We start from the raw sequence: 23,422 nt of genomic DNA, 5'->3' as shown, positions 1-23,422 counted from the left end.
GCTTGAAGCCAGGTGTTGGGACAAATTTGAGGAAGTTGGCCAGTTTTTCTCCTAAACCCATAGCAGTGAACATTTTTGGTGTGGCTCCATTTCATGGTGTTACACCATGAGCTTCTCCATTTGCAAAAAAATGAGCCGCAAAACTATCCAAATCCTAAAAATTTTTAACTTGCTCCTTTATTCTAACCTAGTCACCCTCAAACTCTAATCACACCTCATCTTCATTCTTTATAATGATTTCATGGAAAATAGCTAGGCTTCTTTTCGCAAGTAATCCCTAGATTCTCGCAGATATTCATTAAATCTGATATCATATATTAATTTTTCGCAAATGATATGTAAATTCTCTCTAAAAATAGTAAAATAGTCATTAAACCTGAGATTCATATCTTAAACCGTATGTCCGTATCGAATGACTCGTGCAGCGGAATGAATCTACCGAAACTTTCTAGTTTCTATTAATCAAATATTTGTGGACAACAATTTCCAATCAAACGAGAGAAGATATAACTACCAGAACTCAAAAAGAAACCAAACAACCCCAAAAATGTGATTGTGACAGTCCCCAGTCTACGTCACATACAATTCCGTTTCGTAACCTCCCGCATATTCTCCATTTTATACGCCCAAATCTAATTTCAAAATTATAATAATTATTATAATAATTATCCCTTATCCCTCCCTTGTTCTAAACTCAACACACAAACAAAAACCCAACTCTAGATTTTTATTCTCTTTCTTTCTCGTTAAATTTCAATTAGGTTAGGAACATGGATTATCATTGTATTGAATCAATTGATTGATTATTATTTCTTTCAAAATCCGCAAGAAGCTATCCTGTCCCTCGCGGCAATGGAGTTCATACAGAGCCGCGTGGAGCCGTGGATCAGGGACCAGGGAGCGAAGCTGATGAAGGTGTCGTGGGGACCACTCCAATGGCGGATGAAGTGGCCATGGACAAGCCACAGGGAGAACAAGAAGAGGATCCATGAGGAGTACGAGCGGCGCCGGAAGCAGCTCCATGATCTCTGCCTCGCACTTAAGGCTGATTCCGTCTCTGATTTGCAGGATCTCCTTTGTTGCATGGTTCTCTCCGAGTGCGTTTACAAGGTAGTTTTCTTTTCACTGCATATGAAACTCAGTAATTAGCTGCGGTTGTTGTTGTTTGTAATAGCATAGCATGACATTGTTTAATCCATGCAGTGAACTGCACTAAGTATTGTTGTTGTTGAACAATGGTATTAAATTGTGGTTCAATTAGGATTTAAGGGTATGTTGGTTAGTAGTTTGGGATGGAATGGGAAATAGCGCAATAGACAAAATTAGAAATGGAGTTGGATAGTTAGTGATGAAGTAATTCCATTCTGTTGCACGAGAGAGCTGAGCTGTGTTTTATTTTTTCTGATAATTTAGGTAGTGTGTGGTTTAACATTTTGATACAGAGGAGACAAAGACATTGGGGACAAGAGTATCTTGGGAAAGATAATTTCTCTATTTTCAAAATAGAGAACACCAGAGGCATATCTCAGATTATTTTTAACTACCTTCTATTTGTCCGAAGTTAAAGGGACGTGGGAGACTTGTCTTTACCATCTTACTGTCTCTGTTTTTTCTATCCGAGGACATGAGCCTAATGCTACCTTAAGGCTATGCTTGGATTGATGGAAGTTAAGGGAGTGGTAATACCCAAACAAAAACAAAAGGAACTGGAGTAGAGTAATATTTAAGGTAGTGGTGAATGGAGCTCAAAAGAATTGAGTTAATATTGTCTTATATAAAATGGGCTTCCCCTCTAAACACTCAAAATTGGATTGGATAAAAATATGAGGATTTTTATGGAATAGATGGATTCAATTCGATCGCAAACCTCATTTTTTGCTAAGTTTGGATTGATGATAGATATAGAGTGGAATGGAGTCCAGAGGAGTAGATTAATTATTCTTCTCCATTGTTTGAATGAAACTTAATTCCATCCCAAACCTCCTGTATTGGAAAGAACAAAAAATTAAAGTTTTGATTTAATTGAATGGATTCTGTTCCATTAGTAATCATTCCACTCCATCCTAATTTTGTCAATCCAAGTATGGGGCCGATTAAATTTCCTTCTGCCCCATTCTGTTCCACCATCCTATACCACCAATCCAAACAATGGATGCTCATTATACTGCCTTGAGCTCATCACTCATCTCAAACCACCAATCCAAATATAGCTGTAGAAGGCCTGGCTTCAGCTTTGTGGGAGATTTTGAATTTTTTTTTTTTGGTTTATTTATCTGATTTAAAATGATTATGTTGAGGAAATGGGAGGGTGGTGAAGTTTGGTTAGCTTTTTTCTGTGTTGGTTTATGCTGTTTGCTTTATTCTCTTTCTAGAAATGGGAAGTCTCTAGTTTTTGTAGGTTTTTATTTTGGTGGAAACTCAGGTACAGTCAACTTCACGTGAAGTTGATAGTTGAGAGCTGTTAGATGAAAATTTAGTCAAATCAGTCAAATCAGTTAACGACTCTCAACTATCAACTTCACCTGAAGTTGACTGTACCTGAGTTTTCACCTTTTATTTTTAATTTATTTTAAAGGATTTCAGAGAATGGGCTTTGAGTCAGCAATGTGTTAGATAATGGCACTCCAGAAATCACACAATGATCAGGGAACGAAACGGAAGCCAAAAGAGCGACCCTATCTCAAATATAGTCTACATTCGAAAAGCAATCATGAAAACTTCTTACATTCTTGTCTACCACATAAATAGCAAAATACAGCATAAACCAAAGCTGTGTCGCAAGATCTTTGGATCCTATTAGAGCCAAAACCTAATTTTTGCTACCGTATATGATCTATATTCTGTAATGATAGGTAGGTCAATTAGTGTAATAAAAGCTAGATAGGTATATGTAGTATTTTTTGTTAAGTGCAAATTAGCATCAAAGTTATCAAATCGCGATTCTTAAATTGAATGCTAAGGGTAATTATTGAATTGTAAATCATATCGAATAGTAAGATTAAGGGATATGGTTCAAAATTACATTGTATATACTATAACACATGATAGGGCTGCAATGACGTTGTTTGATCCATGTAGCCGATCCCATCTAATGGGATAAGGCTTTGTTGTTGTTGTTGTATACTATAACACAAACAAATAGTATTCTGAACAAAAAATTCATGATACCAATAACATAAAAACATCACCAAAGTCATGTATAAGCTCAAAACATACAAAATCATCGTCAACAAATATTTCACAGAAGGCATAAAATCTTAAAAAATTAATTATTAAATATACAAGTAATAATGTGCAGAGATAGATAAAAAAGAAAGTATGGAAGAGAAGTTGACTCAGAATACTTGTTGGATTTTATCTTGATATGCATAAAAGGCACTGTACTTTTTTTTTCCCCTGGAAAACAAATGGAAATGCACCATTTGTGGTGCAGAGAGACATTAAATATTTAAAATACAACCCACCGTGTTCAGTGTTTTGTTTCTTCTTAAAAAAAAAAAAGAGAAAGCCCATGTTTAGAGTGAGCATCGGGTTTTCTTGACCTGTTTGCCGAACTTTGCATATGAACTTCAAACGTGTGATTCACGATTTAGTGCCACCGGGAATCGTTTTTGATTTGTGATTCACGATTCCAGCACGTATTAGTGTGATTCTAATGCCGAATCGTCTGATTTAGAAGTGAAGACAATTCGAATAACCAGCCAAACGACTTGTATGAACTCGTGACTCAATAACCATGATTAGCATTAGAGAATATGTTGGAAAAAGTAGGAACTAAATAAGAGTTTTCACCATACTAAATGGCCTTAGGTCTTGCATAAACACGAAGCTACTTTGAAACTTCACTTAGAGTATATGTATGCTATGCTTGCATGAAATTTAGTTAGTTAGTGTCAATCAACAAGTTAATTACTCTCATTTATGTCTAGTGTCAATCGACAAGTTAATTACTCTCATTTATGTCTGACTTCCTATAATTTAGAGACCTGCCACTGAGATGATTAGAGCTGTAAATAAATTTAAGGCTGATTTTGGAGGACATATTGTTGCGTTGGAACGGGTGCAACCTTCGTCAGATCATGTTCCTCATAGGTATGTTAGTCTTTATATAACTTTATTCGTGTGAATTATCATTGCCTTTAATAGAATTCTTCTAATTTTATTTTCATAAATGCCATTAAATATTCGAACATTGGAAGTTTCTATTATTTTCTTCCTGAAAATTTCATCCTCGGTTTCTTGAGCAACTAGAAACCTTTTTTTCCCTTAACCTAATATTTGAACATTTGGACATAAAGGACGAGGTTGTTAGGAAGCAGTGACACTCATTGGTGGAGTTCTTTATATAACACATTTTCATGTTGACCCTTATGCGTCCATTAAGTTTATGCATCGTGATAACTTTATGATAAGCTTCGGTATTATAATGGTGAAAAATCAATGACTACTGAGATAGAAGTGAAAATAATTATAGGTGTAGGCCGCCCTAGTGCTAGATGGTGGCACTTGAGGAGGATGGATTTATGGAACCTCATTCCCCTGAGCAGTGAGGCTCTTTCCAATATTTGAACCTGTAGCTTCTAAGTCACAGGGCAGTGATTTTACTTTGGTGGGAGTCAAAACTCATCCTCAAAAATACATAGGGACTAAACTAAGATGTTTTCTACAGGGAGAAGCAAGCTAAAAATGAATGTTTATATACAAGTACCTAAAAGATATTTCAAATAAATGCAATTAATCTATTGATAACCACTTAGATCCTTTTCCCCCCTCCTGTCTCTCCTCAAGGTAGTATTGTGCTTACATGTTTTTGTATGCACTTCTTTCCAAAATGGATTGTATTAGTGTCTGGTTTAAGCTGTGTTGGACTGTTATTTGACAGATTATGTTGTTTCAGGTATTTGTTGGCTGAGGCAGGAGACACTTTATTTGCTTCTTTTATAGGGACAAAACAATATAAGTGAGTTATTTCAGGGATTTTTTGTGTAAGTTTTTAAAAAATCAGTACTTCTTCTTGAGAATGATTTTTATATACCTTTATATTTTCTTGATAGGGATGTAATTGCTGATGCAAATATACTTCAAGGTGCGATCTTCCATGAGGATGCTCCTGAGGCGGCAGATGGATGTGCACATGCTGAATCTGATAAGGGTGAAAACTTAAATGGAAAAGAATATATGTGGAACCCTTTGGAGTCAAGGCCTAAACAAATAAATAGTAAATCTAAACCTGCTGCTCATAGGGTAAAATGCTTGTTTTCTATCAATTTTATTTTTATTTTTATTGATTGGTTCTTTTCTTATATTCTTCAATGGTGAGGGATCAGGTAAACTTCTCTATAGAATTATGTATAACTTTGTGCATTTATGAGCCCACACATACAGAAGTTTATAGCATGTTCAATATTAAATTAAATAAGAATAATGTAACCAAGACATTGATCAATGAGCACTAGAAACTGAGTTAGTCTAGGAATATGTGATATATCACATGTGCTTAATTCTGATATTTTCTTGTGAGGCGTTGAATTCAGCCTACCTTTTGAGCCTGTAAGGAACCCAATTTAAAATATTTTTGAAACTACATGGACTCAGTTGCAACTTTCAATTGGAATTTCTGAAGAGTATGGCGTCTACAGATTCATTTAACCACTTACCTTTTTTTTTCAAGGTTTACTTCTTTAGATCTTATAGGCTATTTATGATTTATATTGCTGCGTAATATGGTCAATTAATAATTACTTAATCACCATGGTATGTTATATTCTTTTCAACTATTTATGTTATTAGGTATTTTTTAATCAAGGATATGGTCCAACCTTTAGTCATTGATACTGTGATATGTTAATTAATGTTATAGATGTAAATATGGTGTCCTTAGGTTCTATTAATTTTGCTGGTTTCACTCCTAGGGTTTCTTGGCTCGTGCTAAAGGAATACCTGCTTTAGAATTGTATAGGCTTGCTCAAAAGAAGAAACGCAAGCTTGTTTTATGTGGTCATTCACTTGGTGGAGCTGTAAGTATGATTAATCCATCTAGATTTCATAACAATGGTGTAGATGCATTTGAACAATATGCATATGCTAAGTTCCTGATGTTCTACACAGGTAGCCGCATTAGCTACTCTTGCCATTTTGAGAGTAGTTGCTGCTTCATCTTCATCAAAGGAAAATGAGAAAGTCTCTATCAAATGTATAACATTTTCTCAGCCTCCTGTAGGAAATGCTGCTCTGAAGGAGTATGTTTTCGCTGTATTTTTCTACTCCTTGTCTAAATTGGTTAGCTGCAGTATTCTCTTTAGAAACATGAAAACTTAAAAATATTCATTGGTTTCTTTTCCTTTTTTCCCCTTTTGCAGCTATGTTAATAGAAAAGGTTGGCAGCACTATTTTAAGAGTTACTGCATCCCGGAAGATTTGATTCCTCGTATTTTATCTCCTGCTTATTTCCACCATTATAATAATGCTCAGCCTCAGTCAGTGCTTTCTGAAAATGAAACTAATGGGTTATTATCATCAAAGAGGGGCCAAGATTCAGGGAAGCCGAAAGAGAATGATGGAGAGCAGTTGGTTTTGGGGGTAGGTCCTTTGCATAAATCCTTCTGGAGACTCTCAAAGCTGGTACCCTTAGAATCCGTACTGAGACAATTTAGTAAACGAGAGAGACAAATTAATTCTATTGAAACAAATTCAATGACTGGTTCTCTTGCTAGTACTTTGATTGAGGAGGAAGTAGTTGAACCACAATCACTTGAAATACAAGAGGATTCTGATGGCATATCACTCAAGCCTTTTCCAGACAGTGACAAACATTCGTTGGAGTTGGCAAAGAATGGAAAAACAAATACAAAAGGCAATATTGTAACTGGAGACGAAAGAAAATGGCGCAGAGTTCCATATTTACCTTCATATGTGCCATTCGGACAGGTAGATATTATCAGAGATGATTCTTTTCCACTAGTGTTCTTTTGCTGTAACTAAGGATGAAGTTTTATTTTTATTTTTTATTTTAAATTTAAATTTGTATAGTTTATTTTGTTTACTTGGGCATGTTAATGTGAGGGGTTTGTTATTTAAGCAGTCCATCATTTTCTTATGTTTGTTTTTATTGCTTTCTTGGCTTGGTTATTCATGTGATTTTTCCCGCCATTGCTCTATCTTTTCTATGATTGGTGTGAAAGTAGTGTTTCTGTGTCTCATTTACTTTGAAAAAGTAGGAAGTAGCTGTAAGTTCCTACTTTTGAATTATTGGCCTTTATATAATATGAAAATCTTCATCCTGTAGCTTATATATACTAGCAAAAAGCTAGGAAGCATGAGTTTATGTGCATGGTTAAAGGGGAAGCCTGAAGGCTTATGTTAGAATGGAGGGAGGGAAGATCAAAGGATAAGCTTTAATATCAAATTAAGATTGTATGTTTAGCTCCAGATAAAAACATAGCTCAAAGAGGGGCTACCCAAGTTTTCTATTAGAAGCTATCATGGACATTTTGTTCTTAAGCAATGTGGAGCTTAACATTAATGATCAAGCCTTTTTTATTTCTCATATATTTGTATTTACAAAAAGCTGTTTGAATGAGTAGGATCAATTAAAAAGAGTAAAATGTCCTACAGTCAACTGTTTCCATCAATGACCATGCAATTTTATTTTTATATTCTGCTTATCCTTTCCCCTTTTTTCCCCTCTCATTAATTTTTAACTGATAAAAAATGGTTTCATGTAAACAGCTTTATTTATTGGGAAATTCCTCAGTAGAGTCACTATCAGGTGCGGAGTACTCAAAACTGACATCGGTATGAGCTTCCTTTCATTGCTTATTGATCCATGATATTTTTCCATTGCCTTTTTTTGGATGATAGTTTGTATTTAAACCTTATATTATATATAAATACACTTTTGGAAGTTCTCTCATTTTGTTTGCTTTCTTTTGGCAAAGACATTTTCAGGTCAAATCAGTGATTACGGAATTGAGGGAAAGATTACAATCTCATTCAATGAAATCATATAGATCTAGATTCCAAAGGTACTTGACTAGTCGTACTTGTCGTGTTATATATATTTGAAACTATGTTTATATGTTCCCAAAATTATTACTTTTAAATGACCACATTCCCCCATTTTTCAAAGAACTTGTTAATGGCTGCTAGAGTCTCACATTGTTTAGAGATAAGACTTAGCCTTTATAAGTGTTATGGCAATCCTCATTCTATGAGCTACTAAGCTAGTTTTTGGGTTAAGGCCACTCATTTCATATATGATATCGAAGCCTTTGATTTGGATCGACTTGATTGTGGTGTTAGGGGCTTGTCCTATGGTTGTTAATGGGGCATTCATAGATGTCTAGTCCTGTAAACTTTATACACCAGATGTCTAGTCCTACTTGTACAGGACTCACCACATCACATAGGGATAGGGCCTAAATAGCCTTTACAAGTTATTGGGTTAACATTCACCATATGAGCTAACTATTGAGTTGTGTTAAATCCATTTAATTCTAATAATGGTCATCTCTGTTGAATAAACTTTTTAATTTTTGTGCTTCTAGCTCCTTGAATCCCCACCTAGTCACCAACTAGAATAAGGATTGGTTGTTGAAGCATTTGAAATTGCTTGTGTACATGTTTAATTGAAGTTATTTGAGATAAAATAATCCTTTTCCTCCTCCATTTGTTGCAGAATCTATGATTTGTGTATGAGTGAAAATTTCCTAGGGATTGAGCAATGGCAGCAGTTTCCTCATCTACAACAATGGCTTGGCCTTGCAACTGCAGGGACTGTGGAGCTCGGGCATATAGTTGAGTCTCCTGTTATTCGCACTGCAACTACAATTGTTCCTCTCGGATGGGATGATGGGCCTGGAGCAAAAAATGGAGAACCTCTAAAAGTTGATATTACTGGTTTTGGGTTGCATCTCTGTACATTGGTTCATGCCCAAGTTAATGGTAACTGGTATTGACATGCTATACTTTGTGACACATCAAAATTTATTGATAACATGTATATATATAATTTTACGAATTGGAGGGGTGGGAGCAAGGGCAGACACATGAGAAATTATTCAATAATGTTATTATTAAGAGTTACTTTGATAATGACGGATAAATTAATTGGTTTTCCATATTTCACTAAAGGTTCTGTAGAGATGCATATCAATTGCTAAATTGCTATGACAACAAGCCATTCACGAGTCTGTGGCTTTATTCATTTGATTAATAATACACTTCTGAATACTTGTGCACGATATCTATTCTTCCCAGTTGATCTTTAAAAGACCCTAATTAGTATTTATAATATACATCACTCTATTAAAGAAATAGGATGGAGTGGTGGATTTGTTTGTGAAGTGCCCAACAACTTTCTAATTAAATGTTTTTATTTCTTAAACATTAACTTCAATGGTCCTATAGGTAATGTAATGTGTATTTTTATCTTAATTAGGTGTTCGACTTCAGTTGAGTCCTTTCCTTCTGCCCCAAAGTATTCTTCAAATCAAGGAATTCAGCCGGAATTACAGAAGATGAGAATATTAGTTGGTGCTCCACTAAGAAGGCCACCAAAGCATCAAACTTTGTTAGATTCATTGTTGCCCGTGTTCACTTCTGTTGATTCTGAGCTTGCTAGGAACTTAGCACCCATTGACAAGGATAAGTTTATCCGTCCGGAAAGTTTAAATAACTTTTCAATATTCTGCACTAGTGATTTTTCAACGGTTTCTAAAGAGGTTCACATCAGAACTCGTAGGGTACGATTAATTGGGATGGAGGTATGACAATTTTGCTTTGGGATCATTCTGGATATAATTTATTATTTATCATCTTATAAGTTGTATGAGTTGTCTAATGTGCAGGGTGCTGGTAAAACTACTCTTTTAAAGGCAATCTTGAATAAACGTAAATCCAACATTCCCTCCATAGAGGATGCACTTTTGGATGTTGATGTGCAGGAAGGTATTGCTGGTGGTTTGTGCTACTGTGATTCCTCTGGAGTAAATATGCAGGTAACCAACCTTCTTTTCGTGTCGGTTGCTTTCCAATTTTAAATATTACTCTCCTTTCAAAATATCCTCCTTTGTACTCACTAGTGTGGATATATATGATTGATTTGAAAAGTTGGGATGTTGATATGTTTGATTTAATAGTGAGCTGGGTTGCACTTGCTAGTAAACTCTGGATGTGCATTTAAATTAATGAAATGTACCTTATGATGTTCATTTAAATTTTCATTTCTCTTAATTAATTTGCAGGAACTTAACAAGGAAACTTCTTGCTTCAGGGATGATTTGTGGCTTGGAATCCGAGATCTAAGTAGGAAGACAGATTTAATTGTTCTTGTTCACAACCTATCCCATAGCATACCTCGATATAGTAATTCAAACAGCTCTCAACCAAAGCCTGTCCTTTCACTTTTCTTGGATGAGGCCAAGTCTCTTGGAATTCCATGGGTTCTCGCAATAACAAATAAATTTGCAGTTAGTGCACACCTTCAAAAGGTAGCGATCAATGCTGTTTTGCAAGCTTACGAAGCATCTCCTAACTCAACCGAAGTTATAAATTCCTGTCCATATGTTATGCCTGGTTTTGCTGGGGCCACTCTATCATGGGATCCAAACAATGCAGATTCTGTTAAAAAGATGGGTCCTCAAAAGCTTTTATTGGCTCCTATTAATTTTGTTAAAAGGCCCTTCCAGAGGAAGGAGATAGTTCTTCCAGTTGAAGGTGTCGACTCTCTTTGTAAACAAATCCACCGGGTACTTCGCAGTCATGAGGAGTCTTCATTACAGGTGGGGAAATCTTTATTTTGTGGTTCATAGTTTTATCTTATTTTGTTTTGAGTAATACTAGTAGTATCTCTATATTTGTGAATTGCCTTTCATATAAATGTTATTATCATAGAACAATGCATTTCATGCTCCGTTGGATTTCAAATATTCATAAGCCTGCAACTAAAAATTTATAAGCAAAATATCAAAATTAAAAAATGCATAACAAACAATAAAACCCATAAGCTTTGCTTTAGAGGAAAACAAACAAGGTCCTCCAAAGGCTGTGAGATGATTCCAATATCCAGCGAGTTGCTGATGTTCTCCGGCTGCTTCAATGAGGTGAAGATGCTTTCTGTTTGGTAATTGTTACTAAGCATATGATGACATTCTGTTGGGTAAATGATGACCCCATTTTTCTTTATTGGGCCCGGGGCAGGTTTTGAAAGGTAATCCAGTTTTATTGGCCTGGAGTCCTTATCTTGGTTCCTTTGCTGGAGGCCTTTTCTTTGTGTAGTCAAGTCTCTAATTATATTTTCCCCAGTTTTCTGGTTTAAACATGCTATTCATCATACCAAACTGTTTTTAAAATAAACATTCTTGAAATAATTGGTTTAGAATAGGAAACAGTTTTATTTTAGATGTACATGAATAAAATCAATGTCCATTAAGACCTATGTTGCTAATATTCTAGATCAACCATCCATGTCACAGATTCAGTATAATTTACTAACATACATGACGTTTAATATGTGAACAAAGCATTCATATCTTGTTCATTTTAATAAAATATTCAACAATACACCATGGTGTGTATTGAAAAATACTTATTCTAATTGGCTTTCTTGATTGTTTGAATTTCTTTTATGGAGCACTATTGATTTGTTTGATCTGATATATATTCATCCCTTACAGTGGCTTAACCAGTTATAAAAATTGAAGTATCTATCAGCTGATATCGTTTGGGTTCAATTTTCGCTCATCACACTACAAATATTATCTGTTACAGTAGTACATAATGAGAAATTCTATTTCTGTTCAATTCTTTTGGCGCAGGAATTTGCCAGAGACAGACTTATGTTGGAGTTGGCAAGAGAACAAGCAATGTCAAGTGATGCAAGTAGAGATACTCGAGCTAAGGCGAATTCATTTAATTCTGCTGCTGTGGGTGCATCTGTTGGTGCTGGTCTTGGCATTGTCCTTGCCATTGCAATGGGGGCAGCATCTGCCCTGAGGAAGCCCTAAGTTCCCAATTTCCTCTGTTGACAGTGAGTTGGTGATTGCCGTGTTCAAATGTTTGTTGCTAGGACTTCATTCTTTGTTTAGATAAGATAGAATAGACTCTTTTTTTTAATCCCCCTCAAGGGAAAAAAAGGTGAAATCAGGAAGAGACTTATTTGTGGGCAAGATTTAATTCCTTGCTACTAGCAACATATAATTAATTATTTATTTATTCAAGTATAGATCCATAAATTATTTATGACTGCTAGTGCCATTGTGAGGCTTGATATGAAGAAATTTGATAGGAACAAATAAGATGGTTTCAAAATAAACTAAAGCATTATACTAGTTTCTTTTTATATATAAAAGAGTAAATTATCATTTCTATCTACTGAAAGTTTTAAACGTTGATAAATTTTGAACGTTGATAAATTTATTTATGAAAAAAACTACTATTTTTATCCATAAAAGATGATTTCGAATGATAGAATTAACACTGAAAAATCACTTAAAAATGTTCAAATTATTCTTTTCTTGATTCTAATCTCAACAGTCATCTCTCAAATTTTAATTCTCTTTTTATTCTTTTTATGAATTTCATCATCTCCTTTACTACTACCACCACCACTACTGACACCAACCATAAATCCCACCTTCCTCCTTCCGCTTCAAGCTATGGTGGATGGCTCAAAAGATGGGAGACAAAGGAAGAGATATTCTATTGAAAACTCAGTTCTTTCTTGTTGAGAACAAGGACGGTTTCCATCTCGAATCTGACGAGGGTGACGAGAGTAACCAGATCATCTACACCGTTTTCTTCCCTCTCATTAAAGGAAGCTTCAGAGCATGCCTTCAAGGCAAGTCGTTTAGCCACACTTTTTATCAATGCCGACACTGACCCCTTTGCCATCGTCCACGGCGCATTCAAGGTCGTGAAGCATTGCGGATTTCTTCGGGTGGTGCACGTGGGACACTTTCTACCAAGAGGTGACGCAGGAAGGCATTGAGGACGGGATCCCGTCCCTAGCGGCAGGCAATGCGTCGCCGAATTCCCTTTGTCTCCAAAGGTGGGGCTTACGTTGGTGGCAGTGGTGGTATTGGCGAAGGAAATGGTGAAATCCATAAAAAGAATAAAAGGGAGGGTTGGAAAAGGAAAAAGGGTAATTTAGAGTTTAAGTGATTTCTCAATGTTCGGATAATTTTATTGTACATAACTATCTATTATGAGTAGAAATGGCAATTTCTTTTATTCATTGATCGATTTATTAGTGTTTAAAATTTTGATGAGTAGAAATGGTAGTTTAATCTATATATAAAGTAACTAATTTTTAAATTTATTAGTCAAAATGTCTTCGAAACGTGGTAGTGGAAAATTCAGTATATCAAAATTTGCACTTTAGAAGAAATGTTTCAAATTTGAATTAAAAGAAGCTTTTTTGTGTTCTGCAAAGCAGTTTAGTGATACAAGAGTGTGAAGGTTTGATTTAAAAACACGCTTCAGTCTTCGCCGAGTTCTCCGAAGAGTTGTAGCCTCTAGGATCAAAGTAGAAGGCGATGGTGTTCGTTCACAGGACATTAGCAATGGCGATGACTATGAAGGACGTGTTGGATTATTGGATATTTCATATTTCATACTATTTTGCACTTTGTCATTATTTATCAATCGTTAAAGTTTCAACCAGTTGTTTACTTTAAATCAAACACTTTAAAGACAAACAAAAATCAATTCTATATGTAGAGAGTAATTTGACATCTTGACTAACTATATATTATGAGAATTAATATGGACAAAGTATGATTTTGACTTTTTGGAGTCTTTACACATAGCTTTCTAATTCCATGAACTAATGTAACTGATGCTTATAATCCAAGGATTAAGATTATTATTTACTCTAAAAAGGCACAGGCATGAACCTTCAACGGTTAATATCTTTTGTATGGGGAAGTTGGTAAATGTATTCAACGAGAGCAAAGAGGTCCAAGAGATGCCTTTTGGAGAACGAAATTTGCGTTTTTTGCTTGGCCTTCACTTGGTTTGGACTCTGTTTGGCTGTTGCCTTGCCAAACTATGTTTTTGAATAATCTATTGAATAAACCAACAAAATAAACTCAAAAGATTTAGTGCCTATTGAATACGACAAAAAGCTATTCAAAAAAATAAGAAATAAAAAATTGACAAATGATTCCTCCTCAACTCACCTCCTTTTCGTTAATAGAAAATGCACATATTCTTGTTGCTTAAAATCAAACTGCACAAAGAAATTAATAGATAATAATTTTTTTTAAGTAATTATAACTGATAACAGAGCCCTAAAAGAAATCAACGGTTGCGGGCGACTCTTCCAATATCCGCAAGCTTCTTCGATCGGCTGCAGCTAAAGGACGCTGCCGAGATAAATCTAATTTTCTGGGCCCCACCACCCACGGAACCGGTTTCTTGAAGTGTTCCTTTATGGTTATGGACCAAGTGCTGGTTGGGATTTGCCCTAACCAACGGGCTCAAGCATAACCTCCAGTTAAACACCCTCTTCCCTGCCTGTAACGATCGCGACCGTCGCGCAGGTGCTGGGGCCGCCTGGTTCCGGCCTTTCGGAGATGTTTCCAGAGAGATTCTGCTCTCTGTGGAAGACGACCGATCGTGTCCGTCGATTTCGCTGCTGAAACCCTCCGATTCTCGATCAGATTGCCGGAAATTCGAGGCGTCACCGCAGTTGTTCTTCCGTCTGTCATGGAAGATCATTGACATCCACGATCGATACGTAGTTGTCAATTCCCGATTCGAGTTTTCCGTCATGTTTGATTTCGTCCTGAACAGTCTCGTAGGGTTCCAAAACCTTCCAAGCTTCCTCTTCGGCGTTTTGCCGTCGCATTCCGTGGCGGTTACGGAGAATGGCGGTCCGACCTGCGGCGTACTGTATATTACCTTGTCGTTGTCATTGTCCTTCCGTCCGTCGAAGTCGTTAGCATTGATCGGCGGAGGGTTTTTCTTCTCGTCGGCGTTCTTTTCCGATTGGTTGTTGCTGTGGTCTGAAGATGCGAGAGCTTCTGCTGGTTGGTCCTCGTCTTCGTCCTCTGTTTGGGCCTGGGCTTGGGTTTGGGCCGCAAGAATGACTTGGAGGCGCTCCCGGAGGCAAGTGGCACAAACGCCGATGTCGCTGGTTGAATCCGGTACGTGTTTCTGACACTTCATTTATATATCAAATCCCTTCTTTCTTGTGATCTATATATAATGCTTTTCCTATTGCGTTGCGTGCGTGCCTACTGTGGAATTTAAAGATGCGAAATAGAGAATTAAAGGGGGAAGAAGATTTGTGTTGTTGCTGAATGCTGAGTGAGAGTTTAGGATGAGAATGGAAGAGAGAGTAATATTTGTGGTTCGAAATTTGTAGCGAGAGAAGGAGGAATGAAAAAAAAAAGAACCTACTTGGCCTAAAGGGAAAGGTTGGCGGGGCTAACAGCAATTTTTAACAAATAACAATATGGATAATGGATATGGTTAGGGAAAGTTTTTGCTGGAATACAGCGCCTCTTACGGTGTATTTTATTATTTTATAATTTTTTAATTACTAATTTTGGTTTTATGGTTAGATAATCAGTGTAACCCAAAAAATAAAGTAGTTAATTGTGAAAATTTTTTAACAAAAATGAGTTACAGCTAGTAGCTTGGGGCTTGTTTGACCGGGTGCATGCAGCGTTTGGGTCTCTCCCTCCAGATAAGCTGACCTGTTTCGGCTTAAAGGTTAAATCTATTTTTTTTACTTCTTTTGGTCTGTAATAGTTTTGATAGAGTTTTCAGTTAAAAAAAAAATTTAGGAGATTTTTATAATTTTTTTTGTTAACAACCAATAATACTTTTAAAAAATCACAAAACAATATATACTTAACAAAAATTCACCACATTTTAAGAATAATAATATTTCATTTTAATAATTATGCTTGTAAAAAATTGCATCAAAATTTAATCTTTAATGTATTTTTTGAGAAATACATATTTAATGTTAGTTCTTTTGCAAGATTATCTAACATTAAATATGTATTTCTCAAAAAATATATTAGAGATTGAATTTTGATGCAATTTTTTGCAAGCATGATTAGAAAAATGAGATATTATTATTCTTAAAATTTGGTAATTTTTTGTTGAGTATATATGTTTTTTGTAATTTTTTTGTTAACAACTAATAATACTTTTAAAAAATCACAAATAAATATATACATAGAAAAAAATCACCAAAATTTAAGAATAATAATATCTTATTTTTTTAATTATACTTGTGAAAAATCACATCAAAATTCAATCTCTAAGGTATTTTTTGAAAATATATATTTACTGTTGGGTATTATTGTTGTATTTTTAAATTATTTAAAGACATTTTTGTCGATAGTAAAATTTGAGTGTATTTTTGTCGATGTTTAAATAATTCAGAAATATTTTTGGTGGTTAACCTTTATTATGAAACGTTTAATTATTTTATAAATTGGTTATTTTGTTTAAAAAAATAATTAGAAATGTTTTACTACTTATGTTGACTTTTGATTGGATAATCAAGTTAAGATGATCACAATGATTAATTGATGTAATGTTTTTGCTTCGCCGGGTTTCTTGCCTTGTTGACATATCGGTATTGGTTTCTTGAATGTTTGTCAAAGAAATATCTGATATGATATCAACAGTATAAACATCAAATTAAAAGCATTATTCATCCTTAAATTCGTCCTTGCTTATTACAATCACACACTTGGACTATCTACTTGTAGATTAGTTGATTACATAAGCACAAAGGTTAATAACATGAGAACTGAGGAGCATCGGGTTGACTTGTTCGATTCAGTGAATAAGAATCTCTCTATTGCTAATACAAAAAATATGGGTATGGCTAAAATAAGTATAATAATTATGTGTTTATTGAATGTGTTATATTTATATAGATTATTAGATTTTATTAGATAAAAATTAAAGATTAATATAAGAGAAGAATATTGATAGACTCTAATAAATACTATGTGATTATATTTCTACAATAGTCTGATTTTGTATACAGTTTTAATACTTTTAATTGCATAAGTTTGATTAGTTTAGGTCTTACTAATATAAGTAAATATATAATGTGATATGCGCGTATTTATAATGATATTTTTTATTATGTTTTTCTAAAAAAATTTAAAAAATGAAAAAGTTAATATTTTTATGTATTATATATAATATTTTAAATAAATTATATTTTTAAAATATTTTGATAAAAAATTATTTTATATAATAATATCTTTAACAAAATTAGTTAATTAATAAATAGAGTTCATTAATCTTCTTCTTTTATATTAGTCTTTAATTTTCATCTAATAAAATCTAATGATTTATATAAATGTGACATATCTAATAAATACATTATTATTGTGCTCATCTTAGATATATCCCAAAAATATAATCTTTCTAAATACAAGGAGATCAGTAAATCATTTTTCTAAAAACCTTCCCAAAACAGTATATTCTACATACACGTGTACGAATATACTTTAAACGGTTCAAATCAAATCAAATTATGGTCACCATACAGAATATACAGACAAGTAATCCGAGTTGAGCTAGTGGTGAAAATTTGGTTATACGCATAAGGTCTGAGTTTAAACTTTAAACTTTGTTGTCAATTTAACGAATGTGGGGAATTGGAGATCTAATTACACTGGATGTGTAAATCTTGTGATATTAAAATAAGCTTCATTCATCTGATTTTTTACGATTTTGAAAACACAACTATTGACTTTGAAGTTACATATTTATTGATGCTTTTTCTGTTGTATGAAATTTGATAACTAATATAGAGAATTGGGGATCTAATTTCATTGAGTATTTGTAGTAATGTTACATGTATAAGTAATTTTGTCAATTAAGTTCAATCAAGTTAGCTTAATTACAGTAAAAATTATTCTCAAAATAAAACGTGTGTTTTCCAATGCTTTATTAGTACATAATTCAAAGAATTTGTACTATATGTACAAGTTTTTCTATATCTTATGCAGCACACAAATTTTTGTTGGATAGCACACAAAAATTTGCACATGACCTATTGTTGGATAGCACACCAATATTTAAATGTGTGTATTCTTTTATTGAGTTCTTTTACACATTTATTTTTTCTTTTTTTTTATGGTGTATAAATCAATCACCATTTATTACAAGCCAATGTTATTTTCCGGGTTTTATTTTCCAAAACACACACAGCTCTTGACAAATTTATCGATATAATACACAAATTTTTGCATATAATACACAAATTTTTACTACATCAAAATTTATGTGTATATTCTTTTATTGAGTTTTGTTATACATTTATTTTTTTTTTCTTTTTCTTCCTGGTGTGTAAACTGATAACCATTTATTACAAGCTAATGTTACATTATAGGTTTCATTTTTCAAGAAAGAAATACACACACAAAAAGATGTTGACACTTTTTTTAAGTATGTCATCATGACTCATGTCTATTAATTTTAATGTGCAGTTTCAACATTTTTTAGTAGTTAGGGTCCATAGAGTGCGACACGACAATGTCTGAGAGCCCCCAACACATCTCCTTTGTGGTCATGAAATGTTGTCCTTAAATGCAAGAGGTGCAAATCAGCTTTAAATGCAATGGCTCTTGAGAAGTTCAGTGATCGCCTCGTCTTTTTTGCAGTTGTCCATCAACATAGCATACCACATTACATGTGTAAATCAAACAAAGTGAAACAACACACACCCCTTCATTTTCACAGCACACAAGTAATTGAAGCTAATAGCTTGGTAGCTCATACTAATTTGGCAGATATCATTAAACAAATTTTGGTTTATTATAGCACATATTTTTGTTCAGCATAGTACACAAATTCGCACATATGGCACAAAAACAGAATCATAGAATAACACTAGTTTTTCAAATAATTCAATTAAAGAAAACTAAGATCATCATAAATAACCATAATTAAGAAAAAAACAAAAATATATACAATAGAACACAAATATCGAGTATAGAAAAACAACACAAGTAATCGAAGTTAATAGTCTGGTAGCTCACACTAATTTGTCAAAAATCACTAAACAAATTTTAGTTTATTACAGCACACAAATATTTAAGCATAGCACACATTTTTGTTCAACATAGTATACAAATTCACAATTATAACACACAAATATTGAACATAGAAAAATAATATAAAAGGCATTCATACCTTTTCAATTTCACTCAACTCATCAAATTCACAAAGAAGAAATTAAACAAGAAGCAATGGTGGTGGTGACGGTAGACGATGGACGACAACGATGGTGGTGGTGATGATAGTGATGGCGACAGCAATGATGATGATGTTGGAGGAAGAGAAGGAAGAGGGCGCGTGATTGAAGTTTAAATTTTAATAACTTAGTTAACTTAGTTAGTGAAAACACTTGGACATCTAGCATTTTTGGAGTATTTGAGTGTAAGTCTTGTCGTAGTTGTCTTATTAATTTAACTTTTTACTGTTTTGATCATATAAGTAAAGCTTGTTTTGAACGATAGAAATTAGAATTCACTCGAGAATTGAATTCTTTTCCTTACTTAAAACAACAAAAAATGAATTATTTGAATTTCTTTGAAAATTTCAATTCTCATTTTTTCTTGGTTTGATTTTTTCACATGATTCATATAAAAAGTAGTTATTTTTGTTGATATAACATTGCACAATTGAATGTACAATTTTACAATACAATGCATTAAAATTTCATATTTAATATTTATTTATTGATGTTTTGAATTTTCTAAAATTTGATGAGTTTAACTATCAAGATATACTATGAATTGATAAAAATTAATAATGCGCAAAAAGTTGTTTGACAGTACAAGTGAATTAAGGCGTTAAAAACAAAAAAATAAGGTATTCACAAAGTGTATGAAGATTATTAAAAAAAAAAAAAAGGAAAGAATTTCTCATATAGGAATGAGAATTCATGGCAAATTTTTTTCGGCAGGGCGGATATCTGCAAAAATTTATTTTATGGAGAATAGATGAGGCTTGTTACACATATAAATCTTTTTGGCTTACAAGTCTTACAAACACAAGTTCAACAAAACACACGCATTACACTCCCACATTCAAGAGTAAATAAACGCACGTTATTCAACCACTTCCTGTTTCCAAAGCGCGCTACTCACCATGCATTATGAAAGACTCTTCTTCTTCTTCTTCCTCCATGAAAACGAGTTTCTTGCCAAATTTGAAGATAATGAAACTTCAGAAATACACCCAAACGATTACAGAAATACACCCAAAGGATTACAAAACTACACCCAAAGGATTTAAGAAATACACCCAAAATTTGTTGAAGTACACCTTATGTATTATTCAGAACTCTTTCTCTTTCTCCTCCTCATCTTCTGCTGCTTCTTCTTCTTCAAAAACGATTTCATAGCTTGATGTCAAAAAACAATGGAAATCGAGAATAACGAAAAAAGAAAACAGAGAGAAAAGCACGTAAATGAAGAAGGAGAAAGAGAAGGCAAGAAACGAAAGAAAAGAAGAAGAAGAAGAGGAAGAAGAACGTACAGCAAGAAGAAGAAGAAGGTGCAGTGAAAACGTGCAGTAACGGTTCGAAGCGCGTTAATATAAATGACTTGTAAAGACTTGTATAAAAAAACGCTTGTATGTGGAGAATTATTCAATAGATTTGGGGATCAATTTTTTCCCGTGGGAGATGGGGACTGTAACACCCTACCACACAAAGCTTTACGCTTAAGTCATAAAACAGAGGTGATGTGGTATTACGACCTCTAAAATAAAATGAGTACATATAATAGCAGAAGAGTTATAATATGCTAGGAGCCTTGAAGAATAATCCATCAATAGTTCCAATTCAAAATATAATTCATTCTTTTCTACGAATCAAACTTCAAACTTAAAACACACTCATTTTCTTAATGACTCAAAATCAAACCATATAACCTTTAAATCTAAATCTCTTTTAAATAATTATCTAAATAAAATCTCTAATTTTTTATAAAATTTCGGCAGCACCTCTTCTAAAACTCGGACTTTGCCACCCTTTTCGGGTCCAAACCTGCATTCTTTTCAATTCAACATACCCTTTCTCATCATCATAACAATCACCACAATAAATCTACCTCAGATCAACAATTAAACTCATGCAATATTCAAGTCCAACAACCAAAATCCAACTAAGAATCATAGTTCACAAATCCTAGGCTTTTAACACAAAATACCTCATTATCACAACCTCCACAATAATTAAACCTCAAATCAATAATTCACCAAATCATTAGTTAATCAACAAGCACCAAACTAACTATGTTCATCAACAATAACATTCAACCATAATTCTCTCCAAATTAACATAACAACATTCACCATCCAAAATTAAAAACTAATTATCCAATAAACTTCAACCAAATATATTTATCGACAAATTACTAAACATTAAACATACACCTGCATTCCAACTTATCCAATGGTCATCTAGCCTAAGTTTTCACAGAACATTATATATTAAATGCAAGAAACCTAAACCATACCTTGGCCGATTTCCACGTAACGACCAAAGCTATTTATTCAAAACCAAGGTAGCCCCTCAAAACTCAACTAATCCGCTTCCTCCAAGTTCCAGTATTCACAATTCCCAGCTCCAATTATTTATTCACAACCTAATACACATTCATAACACATATATATCCAATTTAATACTCAAAGCTCAAATTCAATGAAAATAAAATAGAATTATCGTATCCTCACCTTACCCAAGCTTCACATAAGCAAGAGTGAACGTTTCTCTCAAGCTAATTGGATCCTAAAATATCAGAAATCAAAGAAATTCAACATTCCCACTTAAAATTCGAAAATTGGGGAAAAAGAGGGCTGAGAGTGATTAAACAAGTTACCAGTAAAATTGTTTCGGTAGAAATGTAGAGCTCGACGCGGTGGACGCGTGGCCGCAAACGGTGCGGCGATTGGAGCTCGGACGGAGAAGTTTCGGGGATCGGAAATTTACCGTAAAGTTACGGAAGCTTTCTCCCCTCCCTGGAAGTGTTTCACGCTGCTGCATCCAAATGAGGGAGAGAAAGGGGTTCAGCTTCATTTTAATGAGTTGGTCCGGTTGGACCGACGGTCCGGTTTGGCCCGTTCGGTCCAATTTTAGACCGTTTTCTTCGAAATTGGTGTCAAAATTCTCGTTTCGATGAGCTCTATCCTAATTTGATATAATATTCACATTTTTAATCCTCCTTATTAAAAACTAATTTATTGACTAATTATTTACTAATTTAATCGGGGTTTACAGGGACAGACCTGTATAATAAACGGGACGGAAACGGAAACAGAGGTCTTCCGTATAATTCCGTTATAAAAAATGATCAAAATGCCCTTCATATACATATAGTTTCAAACCCTCCTGTGAACCCTAAGCCATCATTCACACTCCCTCTCTTCGTCCAAATTTTGATGAAATCATTCACGAAACCTCAACTTCTTGTCCTCTCCAATCCACCTTTTTCCCAATGCCGTTTCGCCGTCTGCCGCCCACTGGCACCCTAAACCCTCACCGTCGCGCACCCGCACTCCTTTTTCTCACTGAAATCGCATCACCTTCTTCGTCGTTCATCATCCATTGTTGGCATCTTCACTCTTCACGCGTCCGTGAGTGTCGCAGTCGTCATCTTTGTTGAAGCAGTGAGGATTGCCATCGCCATCTTCGTCACAGTAGGAAGGGTTCTCTCAACGTCGTCTTCGTCACAGTAAGGAGGGTCGTCGTCGCCGTTTTCGTGGCAGCATTGAGGGTCGCCGTCTACGTCGTTCTTCATATGTGATTTGCTGTTATCACTGTATCTGTAGATTTGCTGTTATTACTATCTATGTTTTGTGTATTTTAATTCCGTTATCAAAGTTGCTATAGATTTGCCTTATTCATTTGTGGATTTGCTGTTATCATTGGAGTATTTGTTATCTCTAATTTTGTTTAATTATTTTCATTTTTTTTGTTTAAAAAAAATCCACAAATATCCGCAGATACCCAAACCCTAGCGGATACAAGATCCCCATTACCCGTCGCGGTACGGGACAATAAAAGCGGGGGACGGGGGCATGTCCACGGGAGACCCGTGGCCATCCCAAAATGAGATTGAGAGTAAGTCTCTAAATTTATAATGGAAGTATACTGAGGTGGAATAACCAACTTGCATAGGTGGAATGACCAATTCACTTATATAAAGTGTTGGGGGTTTGAGCCACATAATGGGGGTGGGCTGTGATTACTGTTGTGTGTGACCCAATAAAGCTTTCTATCACGGTTACTCAAGTTATGAAGTTTCACGTCCAAAAAAAAAAAAGTTATGAAGTTTCAACCAAAATATAAACTTTGCTGATAAGGTCGAAATATTATGTTATAGGACAGCCATGAGTATTTAACTATTTATAATGACGATGATCT

At 34.4% G+C, this 23,422-nt stretch overlaps 2 protein-coding genes and 1 long non-coding RNA gene across 4 annotated transcripts; 2 read left to right on the top strand and 1 right to left on the bottom strand.

The window, feature by feature from the left end:
- Positions 451-12,240, top strand: LOC107618025. Of its 2 annotated transcripts, XM_016319947.2 has the most exons (14): positions 452-1,110; positions 3,983-4,092; positions 4,898-4,960; positions 5,055-5,244; positions 5,913-6,017; positions 6,109-6,239; positions 6,360-6,927; positions 7,729-7,794; positions 7,948-8,024; positions 8,678-8,950; positions 9,440-9,764; positions 9,849-9,998; positions 10,245-10,781; positions 11,817-12,240. In XM_016319947.2, the coding sequence occupies exons 1-14, from the start codon at positions 853-855 to the stop codon at positions 12,003-12,005; spliced, it is 3,042 nt and encodes a 1,013-aa protein (XP_016175433.1). In that variant the 5' UTR covers positions 452-852; the 3' UTR covers positions 12,006-12,240. The 2 variants fall into 2 exon arrangements, with proteins under 2 accessions (XP_020968407.1, XP_016175433.1); XM_021112748.1 differs by lacking the exon at positions 3,983-4,092 and having other exon boundaries at positions 451-1,110.
- On the bottom strand, positions 13,848-15,264 carry LOC107615017. The gene is made up of 2 exons (XM_016317138.2): positions 14,181-15,264; positions 13,848-14,064 (listed from the first exon to the last, which is right to left on the bottom strand). The coding sequence occupies exon 1, from the start codon at positions 15,169-15,171 to the stop codon at positions 14,302-14,304; it is 870 nt and encodes a 289-aa protein (XP_016172624.1). The 5' UTR covers positions 15,172-15,264; the 3' UTR covers positions 13,848-14,064; positions 14,181-14,301.
- On the top strand, positions 15,023-15,568 carry LOC110267374. The gene is made up of 2 exons (XR_002354891.1): positions 15,023-15,149; positions 15,258-15,568. It is a non-coding gene; the product is annotated as an uncharacterized LOC110267374 (long non-coding RNA).

Source organism: Arachis ipaensis, chromosome B09 (assembly GCF_000816755.2).
Source record: "Arachis ipaensis cultivar K30076 chromosome B09, Araip1.1, whole genome shotgun sequence".
Lineage (NCBI taxonomy): Eukaryota > Viridiplantae > Streptophyta > Magnoliopsida > Fabales > Fabaceae > Arachis > Arachis ipaensis.
Note: the sequence above shows the minus strand (reverse complement) of the source record. Positions and strands in the feature narration are given on the sequence as shown.